At 36.5% G+C, this 27,996-nt stretch overlaps 1 protein-coding gene across 1 annotated transcript in view; it reads left to right on the top strand.

Moving 5' to 3' along the window:
- Window positions 1–27,996, top strand: part of CAMKMT (calmodulin-lysine N-methyltransferase) — a 416,752-nt gene that overhangs the window by 7,628 nt on the left and 381,128 nt on the right. Inside the window, exons 2-3 of the mRNA XM_027966883.3 lie at window positions 7,002–7,174; window positions 17,595–17,659. Coding sequence (XP_027822684.2) covers window positions 7,002–7,174; window positions 17,595–17,659 — 238 coding nt within the window. The remainder of the gene's footprint in view (window positions 1–7,001; window positions 7,175–17,594; window positions 17,660–27,996) is intronic.

Here is a 27,996-nt window from a genome sequence, read left to right as displayed (position 1 = left end):
CATCCATCACCTTTTTGGTTATTGTTGAAAACATTTTCATTTGTTTCTTTTTCTGAAGCTTTCAAACAACTGAATGTTTTCACTTTGTCTACCTGGTTTTCATTGCCTTCTTGTTCCTTCTGAATTATCTGTGGCAAAGAGAGGCTATATTCCTTTTTCACATCTAGTTTTTTGCCATTTTAGGAAGCTGCTCTCTATAGGTACTTTTTGACTTCACAATTCTAGCTCAGACCCCAAACTTTATTTATAAGGTATATAACCTTTTATATCTGAACTTTGAGTATTTTCCTTCACCACCCCACCCCGTAATTCCATTTGATTATTACTTAATTATTTACTTAGGGAGTTGGAAGGCAATATTCTAAAAGTGGTAGCTGACAAGATTATACCTTGATGGGAAATTTAAATATCCTCTCAAGTCACAAAGCTGCAGACATTTTTGATAACCTTGAAATAACTGAATCAGTAGTAATCTGAATTGATCTCCATTGCATATGATTACCTTTACTGAGTAGTGTATAGATTATGTAAATAAATGTTCCCTTTTATTTATTCTAAATATTTACTTTCTTTGAGAATTACCTTGTCATATTGTAGATCATGGAATTTACTAATCTATAAAAGCCTCTTCCAATTTTATACATGTGTTGATTTAATAACTTTTTACCTTAGTGATTTATAATGACATTACCTTGACATCAGAGTAATTTAATTAGTATAAAAAGGCATTTGATTTTTGGACATTAATTGGACAAGATCTGTGGCAATTTATAATATCTACATTTTATATTTTATAACAGTTTTTTTTTGAGAGTAAGCTTTGTTTAGTGATGTGTTTTTCTTCCTCATAATCGTAGATGAAGATAACAATAAGACTGTATTTTTGGTAAACTTTTAAAACAATTCATCCTTTTATTTTATTTATTTTTAAAATTCTATTTGTGTATTTCATCCTTGGCTGTGCTGGGTCGTCGTTGCTCTGCGGGCTCTTTAGTTGGGGAGAACAGGGGCTCCTTTCTAGCTGCAAGTGCACAGGTTTCTCACTGTGGTGGCCTCTGCTGTCACGGAGCACTGGCTCTAGGTTCACAGGCTTCAGTAGTTGTGGCTCTCGGGCTCTGGAACACAACTCAATAGTTGTGGCGTCGGGGCTTAGTTGCCCCAAGGCATGTGGGATCTTCCTGGATCAGGGATCTAGCCTGTGTCACCTGCATTGGCAGGCAGATTCTTTACCACCGAGCTACCAGGGAAGCCCCACCCTTTTATTTTTAAAGGAAACTCTCAAACAAGTCAAAGAGAGGCAACTTTTCTGATGTTCCATTAAAAAAAATCAACCTTATAAACCTTCTATATAATATAAAAATTGTAAGGCTATTTTTTCCCTCAAGGTATATCATTCATGTTGGTATGTTTTCTTGCTTGGTTCTGATCTCGGTTTGCCTTTATGTAGTCAGGGTTCCTTTTCAGATAAGAGAAACAACTCTAGCTATTTTAAGCAGAAAAGGGCTTTTTAAAGGGAATTAAGTGCTCATAAAATCTTTGGAGGAACTAAAGGAACCTACAAAGAATGAGTCCCAGAACAACACAAAAGCTGGCCTGCAAGAGAGATGCTACCTCTACGAAAATGAAGAACTTGAGCTTCTTTCTGGGATCATTTCACATTGTTTGTGGTCTCTGGTGATCAAGAAGCTGCTTCTGGAACTATAGACTCCAAAAGTACACCTTGCCTGCTCTGTGTTTACCAGCAAAGGTTTGACTTGTACTGTGGGTGTGTGTGTGTGTTTGTGTGTGTGTGTGTGCGCGTGCACGTGCTCCATTACTCAGTCTTTCACTCTCCACTAAATTACAGCGTAAACATTGGAACCTCTGCTAAAGATCCAAATGTCTTTAGAACTGTTCTTACTAGCACACATTGCAGAAATGGATCTTTCTTCTTTCCATCTTTCTTTCTTTCAAATCTGTTAGTCCATCTGGTTAGCTAAACCAAAAGCACGTCTGAAACTGATTTCTAGGGATCTGGGAAATGTGGTTTCTAGCTTTAGCATAGGAAGGTATTGTAAAGGAAGTGGAAATGTGGTGTTTGGTGCCAGGCTACCACATTCTCCACAAGAAAAGGTGTTGAAAGTTCAAGCTCTGTAGTCAGATAGCCTGAATTTGCTTCTTATTAGCTTTCTGACCTTGAGCAAATTACCATTCCTTTTCATTAGCTACCTCTGTCACATAATAGGTATCTATCCCATGGGGTTATTTGAGAATTTAATGAAGAGTGTGGTAAGACTTAAATTAATTCTTACTTAGATGTTTGGTGTCATTTGCTGGTGAACAGTCTAGACTTGGAGTTTTATTTGCGGTAAAATTTTTATTTATGCATTTTATTTTTAAAATTGTTTAGGACTATTTAGACTTTCAGTTTCTGCTTGTGTCACTTTTGGTTAGTTGTATTTTTCCAGGAATTTGTCCATTTCATCTAAATTTTCAACGTTAGTCTTCATAATATTCCTTTGCATTTTTTAATGCCTGTAGGATCTACAGTGATCTCCTTATGTCATTGAAATTTATACCTTCTTTCTTTTTTCCTTAATAGCTTCATTAGGGGTTTATCAGTTATTTTAATCTCTTCAGAGAACCATCCCTTGATGTTGTTAATCCCCCCGGCTTTGTTCGTTTTCTGCTTTATTAGCTTTTACTCTTCTGAGGACTTAATTTGTTCTTTTTTGAGTTTTTGCAGTGGATACTTAGCTTACTGATTTTTAGCTTTTCCATATATTTCTCTCTTAGTATGGATTTAGCTACATTTCCTGTTTTGATATGTATTCTTATTATTCAGTTCAAAATGGTTTCTAATTTCCATTGTGTGTTTTTTGATTCATAGATTATTTAGAAGTCTATTGCTTAACTTCCAAGTATATTTAGTTTTAGATATCTTTTTAGTTATATTTAATTTGTTTATGACTATTAGAGTGCTTTATATATTAAAAAAACTTTAAGGAAATGTCAGATATATGCAAAATTGGAAATAATACTTTAATAGCCATTCAGGTATCTATCAGTTCAGTTCAATCACTCAGTTGTGTCTGACTCCTTGTGACCCCATGGCCTGCAGCATGCCAAGCTTCCCTGTCCATCACCAACTCCCAGAGTTTACTCAAACTGATGACCGTTGAGTCGGTGATGCCATCCAACCATCTCACCCTCTGTCATCCCAGTCTCCTCCCGCCTTCCATCTTTCCTAGCATCAGGCTCTTTTCCAATGAGTCAGTTTTTTCACATCAGGTTGCCAAAGTATTGGAGTTTCAGCTTCAAAGTCAGTCCTTCCAATGAATATTCAGGACTGATCTCCTTTAGGATGGACTGGTTGGATCTCTTTGCAGTCCAAGGGACTCTCAAGAGTCTTCTCCAACACCACAGTTCAAAAGCATCAATTCTTCAGCACTCAGCTTTCTTTATAGACCAACTCTCACATCCATACATGACCACTGGAAAAACCATAGCTTTGACTAGATGGACATTTGTTGGCAAAGTAGTGTCTTTGCGTTTTAATATGCTGTCTAGGTTGGTCATAACTTTTCTTCCAAGGAGCAAGCGTCTTTTAATTTCATGGCTGCAATCACCATCTGCAGTGATTTTGGAGCCAAAAAAAAAAAAGTCTGTCACTGTTTCCATTGTTTCCCCATCTATTTGCCATGAAGTGATGGGACCTGATGCCATGATCTTAGTTTTTTGAATGTTGAGTTTTAAGCCAACTTTTTCACTCTCCTCTTTCACTTTCTTTCATCAAGAGGCTCTTTAATTCTTTGCTTTCTGCCCTAAGAGTGGTGTCATCTGCATGTCTGAGGTTACTGATATTTCTCCTGGCAGTCTTGATTCCAGCTTGTGCTTCCTCCAGCCCAGCATTTCTCATAACGTACTCTGCATAGAAGTTAAATAAGCAGGGTGACAATATACAGCCTTGACGTACTCCTTTCATAATTTGGAACCAGTCTGTTGTTCCATGTCCAGTTCTAACTGTTGCTTCTTGACCTGCATACAGATTTCTCAGAAGGCGTGTCAGGTGGTCTGATATTCCCATCTCTTTAAGAATTTTCCACAGTTTGTTGTGATCCACACAGTCAGAGGCTTTGGCATAGTCTAAAGCAGAAGTAGGTGATTTTTTGGAACTCTCTTGCTTTTTCAGTGACGCAACGGATGTTGGCAATTGATCTCTGCTTCCTCTGCCTTTTCTAAATCCAGCTTGAACATCTGGAAGTTCATGGTTCATGTACTGTTGAAGCCTGGCTTGGAGATTTTTGAGCATTACTTTGCTAGCATGTGAGATGAGTGCAATTCTGTGGTAGTTTGAGCATTCTTTGGCATTGTCTTTCTTTGGGATTGGAATGAAAACTGACCTTTTCCAGTCCTGTGGCCACTGCTGAGTTCTCCAAATTTGTTGGCATATTCAGTGCAGTACTTTCACAGCATCATCATTTAGGATTTGAAATAGCTCAACTGGAATTCCATCACCTCCACTAGCTTTGTTCATAGTGATGCTTCCTAAGGCCCACTTGACTTCACATTCCAGGATGTCTGGCTCTAGGTGACTGATCACACCATCGTGATTATCTGGGTCGTGAAGATCTTTTTTGTACAGTTCTTCTGTGTATTCTTGTCACCTCTTAATATCTTCTGTTTCTGTTAGGTCCAGACCATTTCTGTCCTTTATTGAGTCCATCTTTTCATGAAATGTTTCCTTGATATCTCTTATTTTCTTGAAGAAATCTCTAGTCTTTCTCATTCTATTGTTTTCCTCTATTTCTTTGCATTGATTACTGAGGAAGGCTTCTATAAGCTTCAACTATTTTTAACTCTGGAGTACTTCAATTCATTTCTAATCTCTCATTATGCAACTCTCACCAGATTATTTTGAAGTGAATCTCAGATAACTGAGATACCATTTTCAGATAACAACTGAGATAACAGATAATCTCAGATAACATTTTTCTATAACTATTTCAGTATGTACTTATACAAGATAACATTAAAAAATAATTGCAATGCCAAATCCTATGCAGAATAATTCTTTGATGATCTGGTCAGTTTCCAGATTTTCTCCATTGTATCCTAATTTTTTTTACAGTTTAATTTTTTTGAAAACAGGATCCAAATTAAATTCCAAATATTGTTATTGTTGATATGTTTAAGTCTTTTTAATCTATTAATAAATATTCCCTTGACATGTCTCTTTTCCAGCCCTTGCTATCTATTTTAGAAGAAACTGGGTGTTTTGTAGACTTTCCTATAACTTGAATTTTGCTAATTGCACTTGATCAGTGAGTTCCTCTACCCCTGCATTTCCTATTTCCCATTAGAGATTTGATGAAACTCAGATTTGATATTTTTTGTTTTGTTTAGTTGGTCAAGATAATGGTGGTGTGAAATTTCATCAGTAATCACAGGGACGTGTGGTCATTTCTTTATCATGATTACCTTGATTCATGAATTCATGAAGGAGTTGAAAATGGTGATGTTCTGTTCTTTCTTCATTTATTACTTGGGCTATTCATTTAAAGAAAAACTTCCCCTCTTCCATTTGGATACTCTCAGTTACAGTTTATATAGGAAAAACAGATAAATACTTGATTCTTTCTCTTCAATTACTCGTTTTCAAAATAAGTTGGTTCTTTGCATTCTTCAGCGGTCAGCAGTGAGGCACATAAAAATTACCATTATGAACTAATGTGTTTCAGTTTAGTTACATTTATTTTCTGTGTTAATATTCACAGTATCCCATCTTTGGCCAATGGACCCTTTTCTTATTGTCTCTTGAATCCTTTTGATATAACCCCTATTTCTGTAAGGCTTTCTTGTCTTCTTGTGTGCATGATGTTCCAGGCTTATCTTGTATAATTCCTGCCATTGTTCTCAGCTTGCCTGCCTTATCTTAGTTCCTTGTGTGTTTAGTCGCTCAGTCATGTCTGACTCTTTGCAACCCCATGGACTATAGCCCACTAGGCTCCTCTGTCCATGGGGATTCTCCAGGCAAGAAAGAATGCTGAGTGGGTTGCCATGCTCTCCTCCAGGGGATCTTCCCAACGCAGGGATTGAACCCAGGTCTCTTGCATTGCAGACAGATTCTTTACTATCGGAACCACCAGGGAAGCATCTTGGTTCCTTAACCAGGGATTATTAAACCCATGCCCTTGGCAGTGAAAGCTGGGAGTCCCAGCCACTGGACTACTAGGGAATTCCCCTTACTTTGTTTTAATAAAAATTGTCATTTAGAGACAGCAGTATGTGCGTTAAGTGAGTTCATTGCTGCTAGTTTGGGCATTGGTTTTAGACCTTCTCAGTGATCGGATGTAGGTAATACACTGTATAGTTTTAAAAAATGAAATACATCATTAATTTGTATTATACTTCATTCAGATCCAGAGCTACAGTGTTTTTGCTTAACTTCATTAGTCTTAACAGCTGTATTACCTTTCTCTCTTACTTAAGAACCCAGTTTGCAATGACACCAACAAAATTACTTATTTGATTTATCTTAACACACACATACCAGCTTAGAATAACATACTACTCCAGTCTAGGTATGTACACGTGCGCACACACACACACACACACACACATAGGCTCAGGATAACATACCTGCTCCTGACTAGGTAGTATGCTATGAAATTCAACTTTTACCCCCTAATTCTACGAACTGTTGAAGATACTGCTTGTCTTCTCAGACGTTCCTTTTGGAATTGAATGTCTCACAAGAAGAGTGGTCACAAAAGCCAGACTCTTCTCACTAGATTTACCTTGTTAGATATTAGACTGATAGATCTTCAGTATCGTCCTTGTTCTCTGATGCCTTTGAGTAGTGTTTTAAAATGTTTTCTGCATCTTTTCTAGTTGTTTTCAGTAAGACTTTGATCTGAATTATCTGCCATTATCAGAAATGAAAACCCCCTTACCTCTTAAACACTGGACGTTGTATTTATATAATATTTGTGACCACAATATTTGGTTTTATTTCAAAGGTTCTGAAACAAAAACAACTGGATGACTGTCTACGACATATATCTGTAAGAAGATTTGAATCATTTAATCTGTTTTCAGTAACAGAAGTCAAAAAAAGGGAAACTGAAGAGGAAGCTGGTGCCTGGGTCCAATATACAAGCATCTTCTATCCTGAATACAGTATTTTCGTAAGGTAAACATAATTTCAGTTAAGATTTTTTTTTAAGCATTTTTCTCCTGTAAAAGAAAAACAATCTACTAAGAATTGAATTGTTCATTCTACTGAATTTGCAAGCAGTCTTTATCAGAATTTAGGTTTTATAACTTTGTGTTTGGAAATATTGCTTTAACTGGGTCTTGCTATGTTCTCAGAACTAAAGAAAAAAACATTCCAAGTAATATATTGGCATTTGGAGATAAAATTCAAAGCAAAGAGTTCATTTAACCGTTCTCTCATAACATTTGATATGAAAAAAAGCCAAGTTCTTCTTGAGGCTGAAAGTGAAAACAGACTTTTTCCAAACTACTCTTCAAGTAGTAGTTATTTGAAAAATCAAGCTTTGGTATTTTTCCTATTCATATTTTTTCACTTTCAGAAGAATCTTAAAAATAGGAGGGGAAAATTCAGCTGAAAACAGTGATATTGTGAAAAGCATACACACTGTTCTGGTTTTAAAAATCATTAGAAAAGAGTGAAGAGAGTTAAGATAGCATTTTTACAGAATTAATTTTTCTCTCACAGTTATAGTCTAGCATGTTGCAACATTACTTCAGGTGTTTGATTTTTATAAAATCTGCCTTTTTTGACAAGATTACACATTTTGAAAGGAAGGGAGAAGCACATTTACAGTAATTGTAGAAAGAGCAAAAAGCATTTTAAGTGGAAATATGTCTGAATACAGTTTAGGTGAGTTTAGGAATAATTTTAAGAAAAATGTTTTCACAAAGGATGTCTATTTATAGTACATGTTTCTAGAACTATTTTAGTTTAAGATACCTAAGCTTTGAAAGATACCGTAACAGCTAAATATTTAGGATTTGGATAAAATTGATTAGGGTGGTCAGGGAAGTACAGCTAGGATCTGGATTCATAATACTGCTTTACTGAAAACTCTAAACAGGGATAAAAACTTTGGGGTTTGTGTACATACATTGTGAAATTCTAATTAGAACACCTCAATTGCCTGGCATTTGTGATGGAGGTGATTAGCTTAGTCCTTGATTAGGAAGGAAAGAAAAGTGTATTAAATACTTACTGTATGCCAGGTATAGCACCAGGTGCTTTGATGTATTCTAATTCATGTACTCCTTCCAATAACTCTATGAAGCAGGAATGAAGATAATTAAACAATTGGAAGATAGAGTCTGTAAGGATATTAAAGAGAAGGAGAAACAGTAAGGTATAAAGTTCTAAAACTTATCTCTGCCTCCACCGTGATAAGAGGCAGTAAGTGTGAACTGTGCCAAGAATAACCTCCTGACATCTTCAAGGCCCTGGTAAGACTTAGCCAGAGAAAATGTGAATTCTTCTGTTCTTAGGAGCTTTCAAAATAAGACATTGTTCTCCACTTGGAGAACACTTGGTGGAGATGACCTTGATGTAGAAGCAAGACTCTTCTCCAGCAGTGTGGCTCTTTGTGATATAACTGTTTTTGAAAGAATAAATATTTCTATGTAAATATTACACTAAATCCTATAGAAAGATTCTTTATAGGAAGAAGACAGATGGCTGAGCTAGAAGTTTGGCACAATGACTGCCAAGATTTTTTCTCTTTTTTTCAAACTAGCTGGTATCTCTCCACATCAGTAAACATACAGAATTCTAGAGCTGAATTATGATCTTAGAATAAAAATATATAATCATAGCAACATTAATAATGGCTGACAGTTGAGTGCCGGGCCTCGTGACAAGCACTTTTGTGAGTGGTTTATATGTACTAGCTTATTTAATTCACACAGCATCTTATGGGTAAATGCTGTTTTTAATCTTCATTTTACAGAAGAGAATATAAGTAAATTGATTGAGGTCACACAGCTAATAATTGATTGTGACCCTATTCAAACACTGGTGGTCTGATTTCTCACCTGTACTTAAAAAAATTTTGTTTTTAATTAGTTACAGACTCTTAGGAAGTTGTAAAAGTATACGAGGAGTTCCGTGGACCCTTTCCTCAGCTATCTCGTCAGTAACATCTTATATAATGATAGTCGCAGCTTGAACTTTTAACTTCTGCACATCCTGCCTCTTGTAAGGCAGTCTTGTATTCATTTTACAGATGAAGGGCTTGAGATCTGTCACACATATAATTTCACAAGCAAATCATTGCCATTGCCGTCTCCAGGGGGTCTCCCTGACTTAGGAATTGAACCAGGCTCTCCTGCATTGCAGGCAGATTCTTTACCAGCTGAGCCACCAGGGAAGCGCATGTACCCTGTGAATGTTCAGTAAATAAAAACTTGGGATGGGATGGTTTGCTTATGAAATTATATATGTGACAGATTGTCCGTATACATGTAGGGTATCATAGGTACCCCTTTAAAACTTGGCCAGATTGGCAACTGAGGCAAGTGTGGATACTGAATTTATATTTAAAAAGTACAGTTTTAGTGTTAGTAATATTAACAGCAGGGGTGACTATTAAAACAGCTTTTGTTCTCTTGTATTTTATTTTGTATTTTAGAAGGAACTTTATGTGTATGTTGTGTTCAGTAGCTAAGTCGTGTCTGACTCTTCGCAGCCCTGTGGCCTGCAGCCTGCAGCCAGGCTTCCCTGTCCTTCACTACTCCTGGCGTTTGCTCAGATCCATGTCCATTGAGTCGGTAATGCTAGCTAACCATCTCATCCTCTGCCACCTCCTTCCCCTTTTACCTTCAATCTTTCCCAGTATTGGGATCTTTTCCAATGAGTCAGCTCTTTGAATCAGGTGGCCAAGATACTAGAGCTTCAGCTTCAGCAAATCCTAAAAGATGATGCTGTTAAAAGTGCTGCACTCATTACATTAGTAAATTTGGAAAACTCAGCAGTGGCCACAGGACTGGAAAAGGTCGGTTTTCATTCCAGTACCAAAGAAAGTGAGAGTATTGTGCCAAAGAATGTTCAAACCATGAGACAGTTGTGCTCATTTCACATGCTGGTAAGGTTGGGGTCAAAATCCTTCTTCAAGCTAGGCTTCAACAGTATGTGAACCGAGAACTTCCAGGTGTACAAGCTGGATTTAGAAAAGGCAGAGGAACCAGAGATCAAATTGCCAACATTAGTTGGCTTGTCAAGAAAGCAAGGGAATTCCAGAAAAACATCTACTTCTGCTTCATTGACTTTGCAAAAGCCTTTGTGTGGATCACAACAAACTGCAGAAGGAACTTTACAGCACCTTCAAAATGTGATGCAGTGTATATAGAAAGTAATTCATTGGGTCATGTTTTCATGAAGCTTAAATCACAGATACGGGCCAATTATAATCTAATTTTCTAGATTATTTTAATCTCCAATCATGATTATATAGTTTGCTTGCATATATATATAATCAGAGTTGCAATAAATCAAAATGTTCCCTTGATATTTTTTTAAATGTTCATATTTTAATGTACAAATAATGTACAAATCTAGTTTCCTCTAACTAGTAGATGTAAGACTGAAAAAATAAGGCTTTAGCCATTTATTTTTGAAAGAGCTCCAAAGTAAGTTGCATCTAGAATCATGTTTTTTAAACCTTGTCCTTCTGAAAATCTTTGTTCTTATGCAGCCCATTCCACTCTCTGGCTTACTTTTTCTAATTTTGGGGGACCACTTTTTTTTTATGTAATCAAGGTAAAAAGTAATCATTTTAACCACTTTAAATTGTGCAATTAGTGGTTTTTAGTACATTTACAATGTTGTGGAACCATCACCATGCTCTAATTTCAAAAACTTTTCATCACCATGAAATGAAGCCCCATTCCTATCACTAGTAACTCTCCATCTTACTCCTTCCTCTTCCTCTTGGCAACCACTTATCAACTTTCTATCTATATAGATTTGCCTATTCTGGACATTTTATGTAAGTAGAATCATATGATATAGGGATGTTTGGCTTCTTTCACTTAACATAATGTGTTTTGATTAATCTGTGTTAACAGCGTATATCAATAGTCCATTTCTTTTTTATGGCTGAATAATATTCCAGTATATGGACAATACCATCTTTTGTCTATCCATTCATCAGTTGATGAACATTTGGGTAATTTCTACGTTTTGGCTATTATGAATAATGCTGCTAAGAGACTTACTTGGTGATCCAGTGGTTAAGAATCTGCCTGCCAGTGCAGGGAACTCAGGTTTAGTCAGGGAACTGAGAGCCCACATGATTCAGAGCAACTTAGCCCATGTACCACAACCAATGAGCCCACACTCTACAGCCTGTGAACCACAACTACTGAACCCATATACCCAACTACTGAAGCCCGCATACCTCCATCCCATGCTCTGTAACAACAGAAGCCACCACAATGAAAAGATTGCCTGCCACAACTAGAGAAAGCTTACGTGCAGCAGTGAAGACCCAGCATAGCCAGAAATAAAATAATTCTTTTTTAAAAGTAGAGAAAAATAATGCTATGAACATTCATGTAGAAGTTTTTATGTGAATATATAATTTTTTAATTCTCTTAGGTGTGTCCTGAAGGGCAAGATTATATGTGAATATATAACTTTATAAATCTCATAGGTGTGTCCTCAGGGGCAAGATTACTGGGTCATATAGTAATTCTTTTTTTAACTTTTTTAAGAATGGCCAAATTGTTTTCTGCAGTGGCTGTGCCATTTTACCTACTAGGAATATAAGAGAGTTCTAGTTTCTCCCCATGCATGCAAGCTTCTATGATTTTTCCTATATTATTATTATTTTTATTATCACCATTCTAGTGTGAAATGATATCTTACTGTTGTTTTGATTTGTAGTCCCCCAGTGACTAAGTATGTTTTACGTTTTTTCATGTGCTCATTGGCCATTTGTATATCTTATTTGCAAAAATGTCTCTTCAAGTCCCTTGCCCATTTTTATTAAAGTTGTTTTTCTCTGTTGTTGAATTGTGAGAGTTCTTTATATATTCTGGATACTTGAACCATATCAGATATGTGATTTGCAAATAATTTGTCTCATGTTGTGGTTTATCTTTCACTTTCTTGATAGTGTCCTTTGGTGTATAGTTTTCAGTTTTGTTCAAGTTCAGTGTATCTGTTTTCTTTTTGATTTGTTGTTTGTGTGTTATGGTGCCATATTTAGCCCTTGTTTACTTTTAACCTCTAGTTTCAATCTCTTGTACCTTTATGAGTGAAAGTTGTCCAGTCATGTCTGACTCTTTGAAACCCCATGGACTGTAGCCCACCAGGCTCCTCTGTCCATGGAATTCTCCAGGAAAGAGTACTGGAGCGGGTTGCCATTCCCTTCTCCAGGAGATCTTCCCAAATCAGGGATTGAACCCACGTCTTCTGCATTGCAGGTGGTTTCTTTACCATCTGAGCCACCAGGTAGGCTTCAAATTTTTCTCTGGTAGCTTTTTTTTTTTTAACTCTTCAAATAATTAATTGCCCTAGTGACTTGCTCCTTATTTCTTACTCCATGGGCCATTCCTGGGAAAAAAATCAAAGGTCCTTAGTTCTAGCATAGCTTTGCTGCTGCTACTGCTAAGTTGCTTCAGTCGTGTCCGACTCTGTGTGACCCCATAGACGGCAGCCCACCAGGCTTCCCCGTCCCTGGGATCCTCCAGGCAAGAACACTGGAGTGAAGTGCCATTTCCTTCTCCAATGCATGAAAGTGAAAAGTGAAAGTGAAGTCACTCAGCTGTGTCCGACTCTTAGTGACCCCATGAACTGCAGCCTGCCAGGCTCCTCTGTCCATGGGATTTTCCAGGCAAGAGTACTGGAGTGGGTTGCTATTGCCTTCTCTAGCATAGCTTTAGGTGCTTGTAAAAAAGGTTGGTTGACTTTAGGAGGAAGAAACTGGCTTCTGGTAAATTTTCTTTCAGCTTTATTGAGATATAATTGACATATACCATTGTGTAAATTTAATATATATACTGTGTTGACTTCAATCACTTATCTATTGCAAAATGATTAGCACCATACTGTTAGCTAACACCCCTATCATGTCACATAATTATCATTTCTTTTTTGTGGTTAAAGACCTAGGAAACAAGTTAAAGCTTTGAAATTTAGGAGAAACGTGGAGTGAACTTTTCATATGTTGGCTATGTTAGCAAAAGGTTGTCATCGTTATATAACATTAATTATCAGTGTAATGGAAAGATTGAAGTTTGAGAAGTTCCCTTCCTTCTTGAGAAGTTGAGAAGTTCCAATACAGTAGGTATTACTGTCCAACCACATTATCCAAGCAAAACTGTTTACCTGCTTAGGTAAACAGTTGAAAGATTAAGGGTAGACAAGATCTTAGAGTTGACACTTGAATAAAGTAGATATTATTGTTGTTGTTCAATTGCTAAGTCGTGTCTGACTCTTTGCAATCCTATAGACTATAGCCTGCCAGACTTCTATGTCCATGGAGTTTTTCAGGGTTGCCATTTCTTTTTCCTGGGCATCTTCCTGACCCAGGTCTTGAACCTGCATCTCCTGCGTTAGCAGGCGACTTCTGCACTCCTGAGCCACCAGGAAAGCCTGAATAAAGTAGGTGATTCTGAACAAAGAACAATCCTTGGGTTTGGAGCAAAGGAAAGGAAACTTGAAATAATCAAACTGAATATTTACCACACTGTGTCCATGGTAGTTTTCTTACAATTAGCACTAATCTTTATACCATTGAGGACAATGATTGTTGACCTTTTTCTTTCATGAGATGCCATCTTTTAGGGTTTCTCAACTTCATAGATAATTGTTTTTCTTCTTGTAAGTTTTTAGAGGTATGGGATTAGTTCTCCTGTTTCCCCATCCCTGATTTGATTTAATGTCACAGGGTTTACTGTCTGTTCTTGGCTTCAACAAATAAGGATTCTTGGCTTTCTGTTCTTGGCTTTCAAGAAGATGAGTTTTGTGTCACTTTCTGTTTTGAATACTGCCTTTAACTTTTAAACATGTATTTTACCTTAATTATCCTAGTTTCTGCTGTTTAGAAATACTTAACTTGTTGCAAAATATATGTACCTTTTTTTTTTCACTCTTGTCTCAGATTTCTTTTCAAATGTTTATTTCATCCTGATAGAGAGAGAGAGAGGGACAAAGTGCATGAGAGAATCTCTTTATTAAAACTAGACCGTAAAGCAATTGCTCTTTTAGGTATTTATCCTAAGGAAATAATCAGAAAAGATCTCAATGCTATTTCTACAAGGATGTTTGTTGAAGTAATATGCATAAAGCGCAATAGTGGGCATAATCTAAAAATCCAACATAAGATGTTGGTTCAACAAATTGTGGTGCAATTATTTACTGGACTACTTGGCAGCCATTAAAATCATGTTGCAGGAGAATATTTAATAATGTGAGAAACTTTATAATATGTTAAATGAAAAAAGTACAAATTGCAAAATAGTATGGACAATGTGCTCTGCTATTTAATGACAGGTTTGTGAACGTAGCATAAGATTTGAAGGCTATAAACCAAACTATTAACTGTGGTTATCTCTGTATGATAGGATTATGGGCAGTTTTTCCTTGAGGAAGCTATATATTGCTTTGATCTTTAGGAAAAAAATATGAGCTCTATACTGTATTGCTGGTCGTTTTAATAGCTTCATCTTGTGTTTTAGATGTTAAATGCTTTGTTCTTTTTTCTCTTGACGTGTGTGCTATGGTTTTTTTCCATGTTAGCGTAAATAACCTCTTCTAGAATCTTGCATCCACAGAGAAGATTCAGAATCTTTGTACCAGTGATGAAAGTTGGATTTGTGGTTGATAGCTTCATTGCCTTAGGTTAGGATACTGTTGAGGCCAATAGTAATTGCAGATAACTTTCTGCATTCTCTCTTCATCACTCTTTGAAAGAACTAGGTCTCTGCGATAGAAATAAAAAGTTTTTCTGGGAAGGGTATTGCAGTTGACATGTATATTCTTACTGTATCTATTAGCTCTCTAGGGCTCCCAGAACAAAACACTGCAGTTTGGATGGCTTTAACGCGGGTTTATTTGCTCACAGTTTGGAGCCTGGGAGCCTTAGATCTAGGTGTTGCAGGCTTGGTTTCATCCAAGGCCTCCTCGACGTGCATGTGGCTGCGCTCTTGCTGCCTCTTCCTGTGGTTGTCCTTCTGTGCACATGCCTTGTTGACTCTGTGTGTGCTAATCTCCTTTTTGTGTAAGGACAACAGTCGTTTTGCATTAGGGCCCACCCTAATGAGCCAATTTTAACCTGATTACCTCTTTGAAGGCCCTTCTTAGGGATGGGGGGTGGTTAGGGCTTCAGCATATGAATTTGGGGGGGGCACAGCTCAGTCCATAACAGTGTGCATCGTTCATGATAAGTTTTTGTGACAAAGTAGTGTTGATAAAGTAAATTTTATTGTGAATCATTAATGCTTATTGTAAACTATTCAGTTCAGTTCAGTTCAGTTCAGTCGCTCAGTCGTGTCCGACTCTTTGCGACCCCATGAATCACAGCACGCCAGGCCTCCCTGTCCATCACCATCTCCCAGAGTTCACTCAAACTCATGTCCATTGAGTCGGTGATGCCATCCAGCCATCTCATCTTCTGTCATCCCCTTCTCCTCCTGCCCCCAATCCCTCCCAGCATCAGGGTCTTTTCCAATGTGTCAACTCTTCGCATGATGTGGCCAAAGTACTGGAGTTTCAGCTTCAGCATCAGTCCTTCCAGTGAACACCCAGGACTGATCTCCTTTAGGATGGACTGGTTGGATGTCCTTGCAGTCCAAGGGACTCTCAAGAGTCTTCTCCAACACCACAGTTCAAAAGCATCAATTCTTCGGCGCTCAGCTTTCTTTGAAGTCCAACTCTCACATCCATACATGACCACTGGAAAAACCATAGCCTTGACTAGACAGACCTTTGTTGGCAAAGTAATATCTCCGCTTTTCAATATGCTGTCTAGATTGGTTATAACTTTCTTTCCAAGGAGTAAGCGTCTTAATTTCATGGCTGTAGTCACCACCTGCAGTGATTTTGGAGCCCCCCAAAATAAAGTCTGACACTGTTTCCACTGTTTCTCTATTTCCCATGAAGTGATGGGACCAGATGCCATTATCTTTGTTTTCTGAATGTTGAGCTTTAAGCCAACTTTTTCACTCTCCTCTTTCACTTTCATCAAGAGGCTTTTTAGTTCCTCTTCACTTTCTGCCACAAGGGTGGTGTCATCTGCATATCTGAGGTGATTGGTATTTCTCCCGGCAATCTTGATTCCAGCTTGTGCTTCCTCCAGCCCAGTGATTCTCATGATGTATTCTGCATAGAAGTTAAATAAACAGGGTGACAAGATACAGCCTTGACATACTCCTTTTCCTATTTGGAACCAGTCCGTTGTTCCATGTCCAGTTCTAACTGTTGCTTCCTGACCTGCATATAGGTTTCTCAAGAGGCAGGTCAGGTGGTCTGGTATTCCCATCTCTTTCAGAATTTTCCACAGTTTATTGTGATCCACACAGTCCAAGGCTTTGGCATCCTAAAGAACTACAGTTGTAAGTTATATAGGGGAGCATGTAGAAGATTGTAGATATATTAGCAACAGCTTTTTAAAATCACTGCTGGAAAGGTAACTCAGACTCAATGACCTATGACAGTTGGGTTCATTTATTTATGAATAGTATCTTTTGTAACTGTTAGTAAAATAGCAGTTATCAAATATTTAAAGGGCCATCAGGTGAAGAGAGATGAAAAGGAACAGAATTAAGATCAGTGGGCAAGATACAAAACATTTGCCCCCTGACACACAGAACTCCCTATAAATGGAATGTGCAGACTTGAAAGTTGGTTAGTTCTTTGTGACTAAAGTTATGAATTTGTTGGGCCATTAAAGAGGAAATTATGTGTCATGGAGTGTGGTTATGGAGGTCGATTACTTAATTTTAGTTTTAGACTCTTGAAGTGTGGAGTTTTGTTGTCTCTGAAAAGATAAATAATTTATCTCACACTTATATAATTAAAATAATAAAATAATTATTAGTACTTTAAAATATAGATTAATCATCAAGAAATGTCATTGCATTAAATATCCCAAAGACTAGTCTGTTCTTTTCCTTCTCCCTCTAGTGGGCAGCTGGAGAAGGAAATGGCAACCCACTCCAGTGCTCTTGCCTGGAAAATCCCATGGACAGAGGAGCCTGGTAGACTATAGTCTACGGGGTTGAGGAGAGTCGGACACGACTGAGTGACTTCACTTTCACTTTTCACTTTCATGCATTGGAGAAGGAAATGGCAACCCACTCCAGTGTTCTTGCCTGGAAAATCCCAGGGACGGGGGAGCCTGGTGGGCTGCCATCTGTGGGGTTGCACAGTCAGACATGACTGAAGCTACTTAGCAGCAGCAGCAGCAGCAGCAGCTAGTGGGCAGAAATACTTTAGAAACACAACATGGAAAGATTTGTTAGTGTTCAATATATCACAATACATGGTCTCAGCTTTAAATAATTAATAAACGTTAATATGTCAGAGTCATTAAAGAAAATGTTTTATTCCTTTCTAGGCGTAATAGTGGCTTTTTGAATGTTGAAGATGTTCTTACCAGCTTTGACAATACAGGAAATGTCTGTAAGTTATATACTTACTTTATAGAAATAATTTTAGTGTTTTTAAAGTCAATTTTTAATTTTTTTTTCATGTTTATTGACTAGCGTATGTATGTGGGTGTATCATAGAAACTCCTGCTGTTTTTAGCTGCATAATAAGCCTCATATAAGATGTACCTACTAAGTGGGATAAGGCAGGTTTTATACTTGGCAGTCTTATGTGTGTAAGACCCACCTGCATTTGAATCTTGGTTCTGAAATTAATCTTGAGCAATTTATATTGTCTCCAGGGCCCCATTCTTTTTCATGTCTTAGAACTGAATATAATGTATATAAAGTGTGTAATGTCCTACATTCTTATAGTTTATACTCAGTAAATGAAATTTTTTATTATTACCTGTGATGAGTACCTCTAAAGCATTTAAGTTTTTTCTAATAATGAAGATAATATTATTAAGGATTATTCTGATGTAGTAAAATAAACTATTTTGATTGAGCTAGGTAGGACAGAAGGAACCCTGGATTCTCTAGTACTATCCCTTTTGTTTCTTGTTTCCATTTTGACCTTTTCAGTTATTCAGTCCAACAGAGGGGCTGTCTCTCCCTTCTTTGCTGTGTTTTGGGTGTGTGCATTTCCACTTCTTGCTTATTCTCTCTTTCACTGGAGAATAAACCCAGAACATTTTTCCTTGCTGCTAATATACTTTAGTAGAATATTTCTGTTTTATTCATTATTATAACATTATAGGATATATTATCTTTTGATCTAAGCCTTTAATTACATCATGATGGATTTCTCCACTGAGAAAATCGTATAATCATGTCATACAATGAGAGAAGTCAAACAAGAATATCTTTATATCATGATGTTAAACAATGTACCATGATAGAAGCTATGTACTTCTTTCTGTGTGCTGCATAGGCTATTTTCCTTAAGATAGTGGATTATCAATGAAATATGACCATTTTAAATGTGAAAACTATCTTCAAGTGCTTTTCTTCTCAAAAGAAATTTTATAACTGTAACCACTTATTGTATGGACTAAAATAACATACTCAGCAAGAAGTACTCATTTTAGATCAGCATAGAATAATGTCCAGCAATACTCAGGCAATAATCTTGTTCTTATGCCCACATTATGGCAAGCTTTTGATTGCCGAGAAAAATATTTATGTATTTTGTCACTAAGAAGTCTAAATACCTAAAATTATCCTAAAATATTTAAAATAATGTAATTTTATTTTTTATGGACAGTAATAGGCATACCTTTTAGTTTTTATATGCTGATGCTGGCTGAATTCTTTCCCAATATTTTTACTGGGCATTGGGGCAAGGTCTGGGTTCAGTTCAGTTCAGTTCAGTTTAGTCGCTCAGTCATGTCCAGCTCTTTGCGACCCCATGGACTGCAGCACTCCAGGGGCTCCCTGTCCATCACCAGCTCCTGGAGCCAACCGAAACTCATATCCACTGAGTCGGTGATGCCAGTACTCCTGCCCTCAATCTTTCCCAGCATCAGGGTCTTTTCACATGAGTCAGCTCTTCACATCAAGTGGCCAGACCATTGGAGTTTCAGCTTCAACATCAGTCCTTCCAGTGAACACCCAGGACTGATCTCCTTTAGGGTGGACTGGTTGGGTCTGGGTAAGGAATGCTAATGGTGGTTGAGACGTTCTCCTTTAGTTCTTTGATAATGTAAATATCATTAAGTCAGGCTTTGCTGTGTTTAGTCGCTCAGTTGTGTCCGACTCTTTGTGACTCTATGGACTGTAGCCTGCCAGGCTCCTCTGTCTATGGGAATCCTTCAGGCAAGAATACTGGAGTGGGTTGCCATGCCCTCCTCCGGGGCATCTTCCCAAACTAGGGATCGAACCCAGGTCTGTAGCATTGCAGGTGGATTCTTTCCCATCTGAGCCACCAGGCAAGCAGGTCAGGCTTATGCATGTGTAATTTAGGAACATCATCCTGAAATGCTACATGTGAATTTAAAAAATTTTTGTGTTTTGGCCATGCCACATGACATGCAGGATCTTAGTTCCCCATGCAGGTGTGGAACCCACACCTCTGCAGCAGAAGTGCAGAGTCTTAACCACTGGACTGCCAGGAAGCCCTGAATATGGATTTTTGGTTTGGTAATGTGAAAATCAAGTATTGTTCCCAGTGGCTAGTATGAAATAGGGCCACTAGCTGGCAGCATTAAGTAAACAAAATTTTTTTCCTTAAGGTCTAAGCTATTATTTTATATATGAATAATATATATATACTTCTCAAACATTTTTTCCCATCAACTTGTCTGCACCTACCCTCCCCCTCAAGTTGTTGTTGCATTGACAAATGGAGATATTGTATGGTTTTGTTTTGTTTTTTTTTCCACTGTTGCCCATTGTTTGGTAGAAAGACTTGAGTCTTTGGAATTAGAACCACCTAGTTTCTTGGTTCCGAAATTAATCTCAAGCCATTTTATATTATCTCCAGGAGCCTCGGTTTTTTTCATCTCTTAGAACTGGATATAATGTATTGAAGTGTATAACATAGTATATCCCTCATAGTTGATACTCAGTAAATGAATCTGTTGTTACAGTGATGAGTACCTATAAAGCTTTGCAGTTTTTTTCTAATAATGAAGATAGTATTATCAAGGATTATCTTGATGTTGTAAAAGTAAAGGTGGGAAAAATAGATCAAAGTACAGAAATAGTAATTTACTAAAATGTTTTGTCATAAATATGGTCTTAAAAACCTGAATGTATAGCCTAAGTAATAATTCAGTAACTTCTAATAGAAGAGGTGATAAAAATAAAGCTTATTAAAGCATGTTTTGTAGTATTTATATTATTCTTTAAGAAAAATCTATAATGATAATTCAACTTAATGTAAAATTGGTAAAGTCCTGATAAAGTAAGTCTTGATTATAACTTTCATATAATGTTTGTCAAGGCTTAAAGTGATCAAGTTTTGAAAAAGTGGTTTTTCACTTGATGTCTCAAGTATTTGATTGTACTGTATGTAGTAGTGACATTACGGGCTTCCTAGGTGACTCAGAGCTAAAGAATCTGCCTGCCAATGCAGGAGACACAGGAGACACGGATTCAGTCCCTGGATTGGGAAGATCCCCTGGTAGGAAATGGCAACTGACTCCAGTATTCTTGCCTGGAACATTCCGCGAACATAACAGCCTGGTGGGCTACAATGCTCGGTGTCGCAGAGTTGGACACCACTGAGCAGGCACGATTAGATTGAGTTGGTGACAGGAAGGCCCAGCAGAGGGCGCTACAACCACAAGTCTATCTCACAGCTCAATATAATTGGAATAAATAACTTGAACAGTAAGCCTAAGCTTTCATAAAGTAAACAAGAAAAATGTATGTTTAAACGTTTATCTCTGATTTATTTCTTATACATTTACTATATTCAGCAATTCACTAATAAATAGATTTTCTTGACTGATGTGTTTAGTTCATTTTTAATTGTAAGTATCAGTTTAATTTTCATACGTCTAGCTTTAAATACAGGAATACTTTTGGTCTTGTTAATCTTATAGAGACATTTCTATACAGGAAAAACAGTTCCTAAATCATCACCATGGTAGAACACTACTATCATGCTGAAGAATATTTGGGATGAGGAAAAAACGTTTTTAATATACCGGGAGAGAACCAGTAGGTGGAATTATCCATTTATTCAGGAATTAGTTTCTGGGTTAACAGAACATCCTGATAATAAAAATAATAATTTAATTAAAGTACTTCATAGTTAACAACCCCCTGTACGTGTTTATACAAAACATACATATGAGAATATATATAAAATATATTTGTGTTTACTGGAACCATTAATCTCAATTTCCAGTTAACTTCAAAAACAAGTAATGCTTTTATTCATTATAAATTTTCAAAGAGGAGAGGATCAGTCTTACTGCTTGAAGTTGTTTGTACTCTCATCAAAAAGATTTGGAAAAATCTTTAATTTTGGAAAATAAATGAAACCTCTAGATATTTTCTTATTGGTGATATATTAGAAAAGAAAATATTCCTTATGTTTGCCTCTATTATTTTAAATGTATGACTTGCAAAGTGTTTAATGTTTTTGAGATATCCTTTCAGTATTTGCATTCCTTTGAATGTTGTAGGGAGAAATTAAAATGAATCTCACACAGTCTTTTCTGCATAATAATTCATTGCTCTATAGGATACGACCCCAGTCTTATTATTATATACTTATATTTACTGTTGTGACAAACAAATTATTTTGAAAGTCAAACTTCTTTTTTGCTTACCTCTAACTAGGGATAGGTGTACATATTTTGTCTTTGGAGTCTGGTACTTGAGAACATACTTCTTTTTAAAGTATCAAAGCTACTTTGTGGAAAGATCGTGTCTGCTATTGATCCATTGTGCCTGGAAAGAGATGCCATCAGGCTCCCTAGGGATAAGTATAGGATGCATCCTTCACTTCAGACGAGGTGCTGGCTTCTTTTGTGTTTCATGTAACATGTCACGCAGATACTTTGGGTCACAAGAGAGTATTCTGTGGCAGATCTCTGGCTTCTGTTTTTTCTGTGGGCTGAGCCTCCTTTCCAGCCAGTCCCTGACCTCCAATCAAAGAAACCCCATCATGCCCTATCTCTTCTGAAAGCACTTTCTCGTTCTCCACCTCATCTCTTTCCTTACTGAAATGATTTTTAAAAAAAAAATGATTCTCTTCAGCCCTTAATCGAAATTTTACTGCATAGTATATAGTACAACTGTTTGCTATCTATAAAATGTCTTCAGTGCGGGGAATATAATTGCTTCATTTGAACTCTCTCTCTTATTTTTAATCACGTTGTTCTTTTGTCAGCATGGACAGATGATTAATACTTCTCATACAATTTATTGATACAATATATACAATATAATGTGTATAAGCCATTAAAGGCTTTGGAAGTCAATATTTACTGTATATTATTGCAATAATCTGCTGTGAATCAGGAGTCCTGGCCAGCACAACAGTGCCACTTAAATTTGAGAAATGTATTGGTAACATTCCTTCTGCTGTTCTTTGAAATAATTTTTTTCTTCTCGCTGACCTACACAACAGAACTTTGTGATGGTTGATGTCTCATGACATCAACCTAGAGAAATTTATGGACTTTCTACTTTGTCTATTCTTACATGTGAACATGGTGATTTTTTTTTTCTCCCTAACAAATCCTGGGTCTAACCTGGACTTTTAATGCATACAGCTGCAGTCTCCTGCTTCTTGGTTCTTTCTAGGGGTCTCATAGTGGAACCTGTTTTGTGATGTATCCGAAACTCATCTATTTTGGGTTAGTAATTAAGCAAAGATTCTTGTTGAAATACAAAATGTTTTCAATTTCTATCTATATTTGGGAGACCAAAGTTGACTGTCTCTTAGCAAATACAATCCAAATTTTTAGTTTTTCTTTTTCATTTTTATTGTGTTATGTAGTTAAGGTCTGTAATTATTGGTGGAATTATTTCAGCTTCAGGAGTGTCAGATTGGATTTAAAGTTTTTCCTCATTCAAATAAAGGCATATTGTGTTTATATCTATGTATGTAGAATATATACATTTGTGTAGGTATATGTATATATTCTTGGTAAGAGTGTTTGATTAAAAATGAGAACTTTGGGCTTTTGTGGGTAATTGCTCTATTTTTGATGTAGTGGGGTCATGGAAGCATTCTGGAATATGAAGCTGAGGTTTTAGCCCTGCCAGTTACTTGCTGTGTGATTGTAGGCAAGTTTTTAAACAGATCTTAACTGTTTAAAATTGAATAAGAAACAATAACTATCTTTTAGTGTAGTAAACATAATATTAGGTAATGTGAAAATACTGTGTAAACTGTAGGTAATATTTGTATTAGTATTTTGTTGTTAATACTAATATCATGTCTCATTTATTCTAAGACCTTTTCAATATCTTTGATACTGGAAAATAACACAAAATAGGAAATATCTTTGTGTTTTAATGTTTTACATTATTCTGTACATGAAAACATAGTGCAAAGTCACATTACGAAAAGTATATTATAGGTAATATGAAATATGTATTATGAAATTATGAAATCATATGTAATATGAAATACATATGTAAATCAGTGTTTTAGAAAAGAAACTTCAGAAAGACAAAAATATATGTGATTTATTATGTGATAAAGATGGAATTTCAGTGGGATTGGAAGGGATGAATTCTTCAATAAATAGTACTGTCTAGGAATTTAGAAAAAAATAACAAATCAAATCTCTTCCTTTATACTATGTAATTACCAAAATTAATTTAAGATAGTTAAATATTTAACAAATTCAAACACTTCTAGATATTTCAGATGAATACTTTTAAGATATTGAAATAAATAAGGCCTTTCTAAGTGTGACCCAAGTCCTATGAATTTAAAAATAGATTGACTAAATAAAGATTTAAAGTCACGTTATTCAAAAAGTAGCAAAAAACTTGAAAGAGAAATGACAAACTGGTAATTATTATTTATGACATATATGCAGACAAAGATGTATTCTCTTTATTGGGTGAAGAGCTCCCACAAAGAAATAGCAAAAGCAGGCTGTAGATCTATAAGAAAAAGACAAAGCATAGTGAAAACTAGAAAAAAGTAATTCACAAAAACAATGCCAATGCTCTATAAAGACATCAAATGATTATTTTACTAGTAAAGAAGTAATGAAATGCAATTAAAACAGTGAGAATTATTATCAAATTGGTGAAGATGAGCAAAGATAAACAATAATCAGTGAACTGTAGGTACATGTGCATTCTCATCTACCATTGGTGGGAGGGTAAATTGATTCTACTTTTCTAGAGGCAGTCTGGCAATATTTTTCATAATTTTAATACCCATATCATCTGATTAATAATTCTTTTGCTAAGAAATAATGAAGCCAAAATGTAAAGGTGGACTGTAAAGGAATTCATCATAGCACAGTGAATAACTGGAAAAAAATAAATCTTTAATTTTAGATGACTGGTTTATTATGGATATTTCATGAAATGGAATATTTTGTAGCTGTATAAGGCTTTAAAGCATATTAGGTTAAAAAATTACTACAGGGAATATGATTCTATTTCTGTAAAGTACATATATACTAATGAAGTAGCTGCTGCTGCTGCTGCTGTCGCTTCAGTCGTGTCCGACTCTGTGCAACCCCACAGACGGCAGCCCACCAGGCTCCCCCATCCCTGGGAGTCTCCAGGCAAGAATTCTGGAGTGGGTTGCCATTTCCTTCTCCAGTGCATGAAAGTGAAAAGTCAAAGTGAGGTATGTGGATGCATAGATGTTGTTGTTCAGTCGCTAAGTCATGTCCAGACTAAGTGTGGTCCACCGGAGAAGGGAATGGCAGACCACTCCAGCATTCTTGCCTTGAGAACCCCATGAGCAGGATGAAAAGGTGTATGCATAGAACTGTGTCTAAATGTTCTCAGTGTTTTGTTGGAGTATTGGAGTTATGGATGATTATCACTTTCTTCTTTATACTTTTTAGCATTTGATTTTTTTTATTGTATTAGGCAGTGTCATTTTTGTTTTGAAAAAAGTGAATACTCTTTAATTTCCAAATTGAGTGATAATTTTTTTTGTTTTGACTGAAAGCTGTGATAAAATCTCAAATTGCTTAGGATAATACTGTAGGAAAAGGAGCAATTAATTTTACTACTGAAAAAATATAAAGTATTTTATTTTTAAACAGTGCTTTTGTCCAAGGAACTCACATCACTGTTAGATATTCATCTGTTAATTCCCCCAGTACACTTGAAAGAAGTCAAAGATCAAATCATTCTAGGCCTATATTAGGTTGTGGGAGTATAAAGAGGTTAAAAACTCAGTCAATGGAAGAAAATTGAGCTTGAGCATAGATAATTTATAAGTTCTGTTGAAAAATAAATTTTAAGGTTCAGTTAGCAGGCATAGGTAATGGTCAGCAGCCCTGTGACTATAAGGATCCCATGGAGAAGGGAATGCTAACCACTCCAGTGTTCTTGCTTGGAGAATTCCATGGACAGAGGAACCTGGCAGGCTACAGTCCATTGGGTTGCAAAAGAGTCAGACACACCTGAGCAACCAACAGTTGAGACTGTAGGAGGCCCCAGTGAAAGTGGGGAGCTGGTGATGGTATGCAACACTGGTCTGGATTTGGCTTGTAGGCCGTCTTGAGAATTGCAGTGTGTGTGTGTGTTTGTATGTGTAGGCTTCCTTAGAAAGACTTCTAGAGGGTAGTTAGGAAAGATTTCCAGGGGTAGGTTAGGTCTCTAGATAGTAGTTTTCTGAGCTATATGTTTCCAGTTGTCCAACTTCCTGGCTCCAAGTTGTCAGGGCAGTTTTTTCTTTTGACACAATATTGGGTAAACATGCCCCTAAGCCATAAACAGAGTCCTCTGCATTTGCTTACTATTTACCATGGAAGGAACATTTAGAAGACATCTCTTTTTAATTCACTTTAAAAATTTTTATTTGAAATAAAAAATTATGGAGTTGTAATGATTCTTTTTGATAAAAGAAGGTGCTGTCATCATGAGGAAAGACCGAAATAAACCCTATTATCCTTTCTAGATTCATAACATGTATTAATACTTAACCAAGGTATTCATACCAGAAGATAGTTTATGTCTTTGTTATAAACCTGCTAGTTTCTCCCACCTTTCTATATTTGAAGGGATGTGCTTAATTTAGATGCTTTCAAGTTTTAGCAGACGATGTGCCAAGCAAGCCTTCCTCCTCCCAGCAAATTCTGAATAGTACTTCTTTATCTTCTTTCAGATAGCTACCTTTTTTTTTTTTTTGCATCCCTTTCAGTGTTAGGGACTTTGTGAATATTCTTCCCATTTAGTCTTCTGAACAATTTTGCAAGTGGCGAGGAAACTGATACTCAGATAAAAATAACTTGCTTAAAAATTAATATTTAGTAAATAGTCACACAGGAATTTATGCCTATTCTACTATTTTATTAAAGGTAGCATTTCTCCAAAATGACGAGCAATGAATTTTAAAAGTTCATGGTAGAAATTGAAACTAAAAGTGGTAACTTGGAGTGCAAGAAAATAACTTTGGCAAATGGAAAAGAATTCTGTCCAGTGGATTGTGTCTCAGAAGAGACTGATTAAAGGTCACTGGAAAATGGGCTCTCTAGGGTTTCTGAAAGGTAGTTGACAGTCTAATGGAGTGGGGATTTAGGGAGCAAGGATGGGGTGAAAGAATGCATTGTCTTTTAATAGTCTAAAACCAAATGTGGGTTTTATTTCAGTTTTCTTTTCTTTTTTGAGAAGTGCTGCTTTTTGCACAATAATACAGTAGTAATACTGATTTGTGTTTTTTACATAGCCCTTTCTCTAAGGTACTCAATGTGTTTCTCAAGCTTATGGCTATAGTGATATTTATAAATTGCTTAAATAAGCATTAGTCACACAAAAAGCTCAACTGAGTATTTCTGTCTTTAGGAAAATAGTGTGGATTTGGACAGTCTTTCCACAGAGAATAGTGGATATTTGAACATTTGTTTGGCCTATATGTATTACCACACTCTGTGAATGCTTGGTGTGAATAAAATATTTGATGATTGAATGAATTTAGTATTTGTATGTGTGTATCTTATTTTTTTTTAATGTGGACCATTTTTAAAGTCATCTGTTGAATTTGTTACAGTCTTGCTTTTCCTGTGTATATTCTGATTTTCTGGTCCCAAGGCATGTGGAATCCTAGCTCTCCAACCAGGGTTCAAACCCATACCTCCCTTATTAGAAGGTGAAGTCCCAACCTCTGGAATGCCAGGGAAATTCCTCTCTTCTCTTTTGTGTTCTCCTTTCTCACCCTTTACTTGCTACTCCTAGCCTTGAGTCTAATATTTGTGTTATATGCTGGGGAGTGGGGATAGTCATAGAAGGAATTAAGAGAAGCTCTCGATCGTTCTGTCTGTGTAGGTGTGTTGGAAAATGTGGATGTTTTCTGTACATTGGAGATGCTGCACGTGCTCACAGTCTGCTTGTTCTGAATCAGGTGGAGTGGTGCTCAAATTTTGCTCCTGGTGGCAAATTCATGGTTTGTTTGAAGCCGTTGGTGGTGGGGGCCAGACTTTAGCGTCATTGCCATGACATTGTCATTTCCCGGGGCTCCCATAGTTCCTGACTGAAAGATATAGTAGAACCTAGACTTAAAATTTAAGCATCATTTTTAATTGTGATAGTCAAAGGTAAATAATATTTTGATCAGTCTTGGAGTTTGGTTTTACTCTAATATTTGACATCTCAATCAGAATTTAGTGGGGATTTTGTTGTACTGCTATTATGTATGATTGAGAAATAGCATGAATTTATGTAAACCATGACTTCTCTGCTTCTACTTGTGCCCTGGATTCT

Source organism: Ovis aries, chromosome 3 (genome assembly GCF_016772045.2).
Source record: "Ovis aries strain OAR_USU_Benz2616 breed Rambouillet chromosome 3, ARS-UI_Ramb_v3.0, whole genome shotgun sequence".
NCBI classification, from domain to species: domain Eukaryota; kingdom Metazoa; phylum Chordata; class Mammalia; order Artiodactyla; family Bovidae; genus Ovis; species Ovis aries.
The sequence above is the reverse complement of the archived record's forward strand: the minus strand, read 5'-3'. Positions and strand labels throughout refer to the sequence as shown.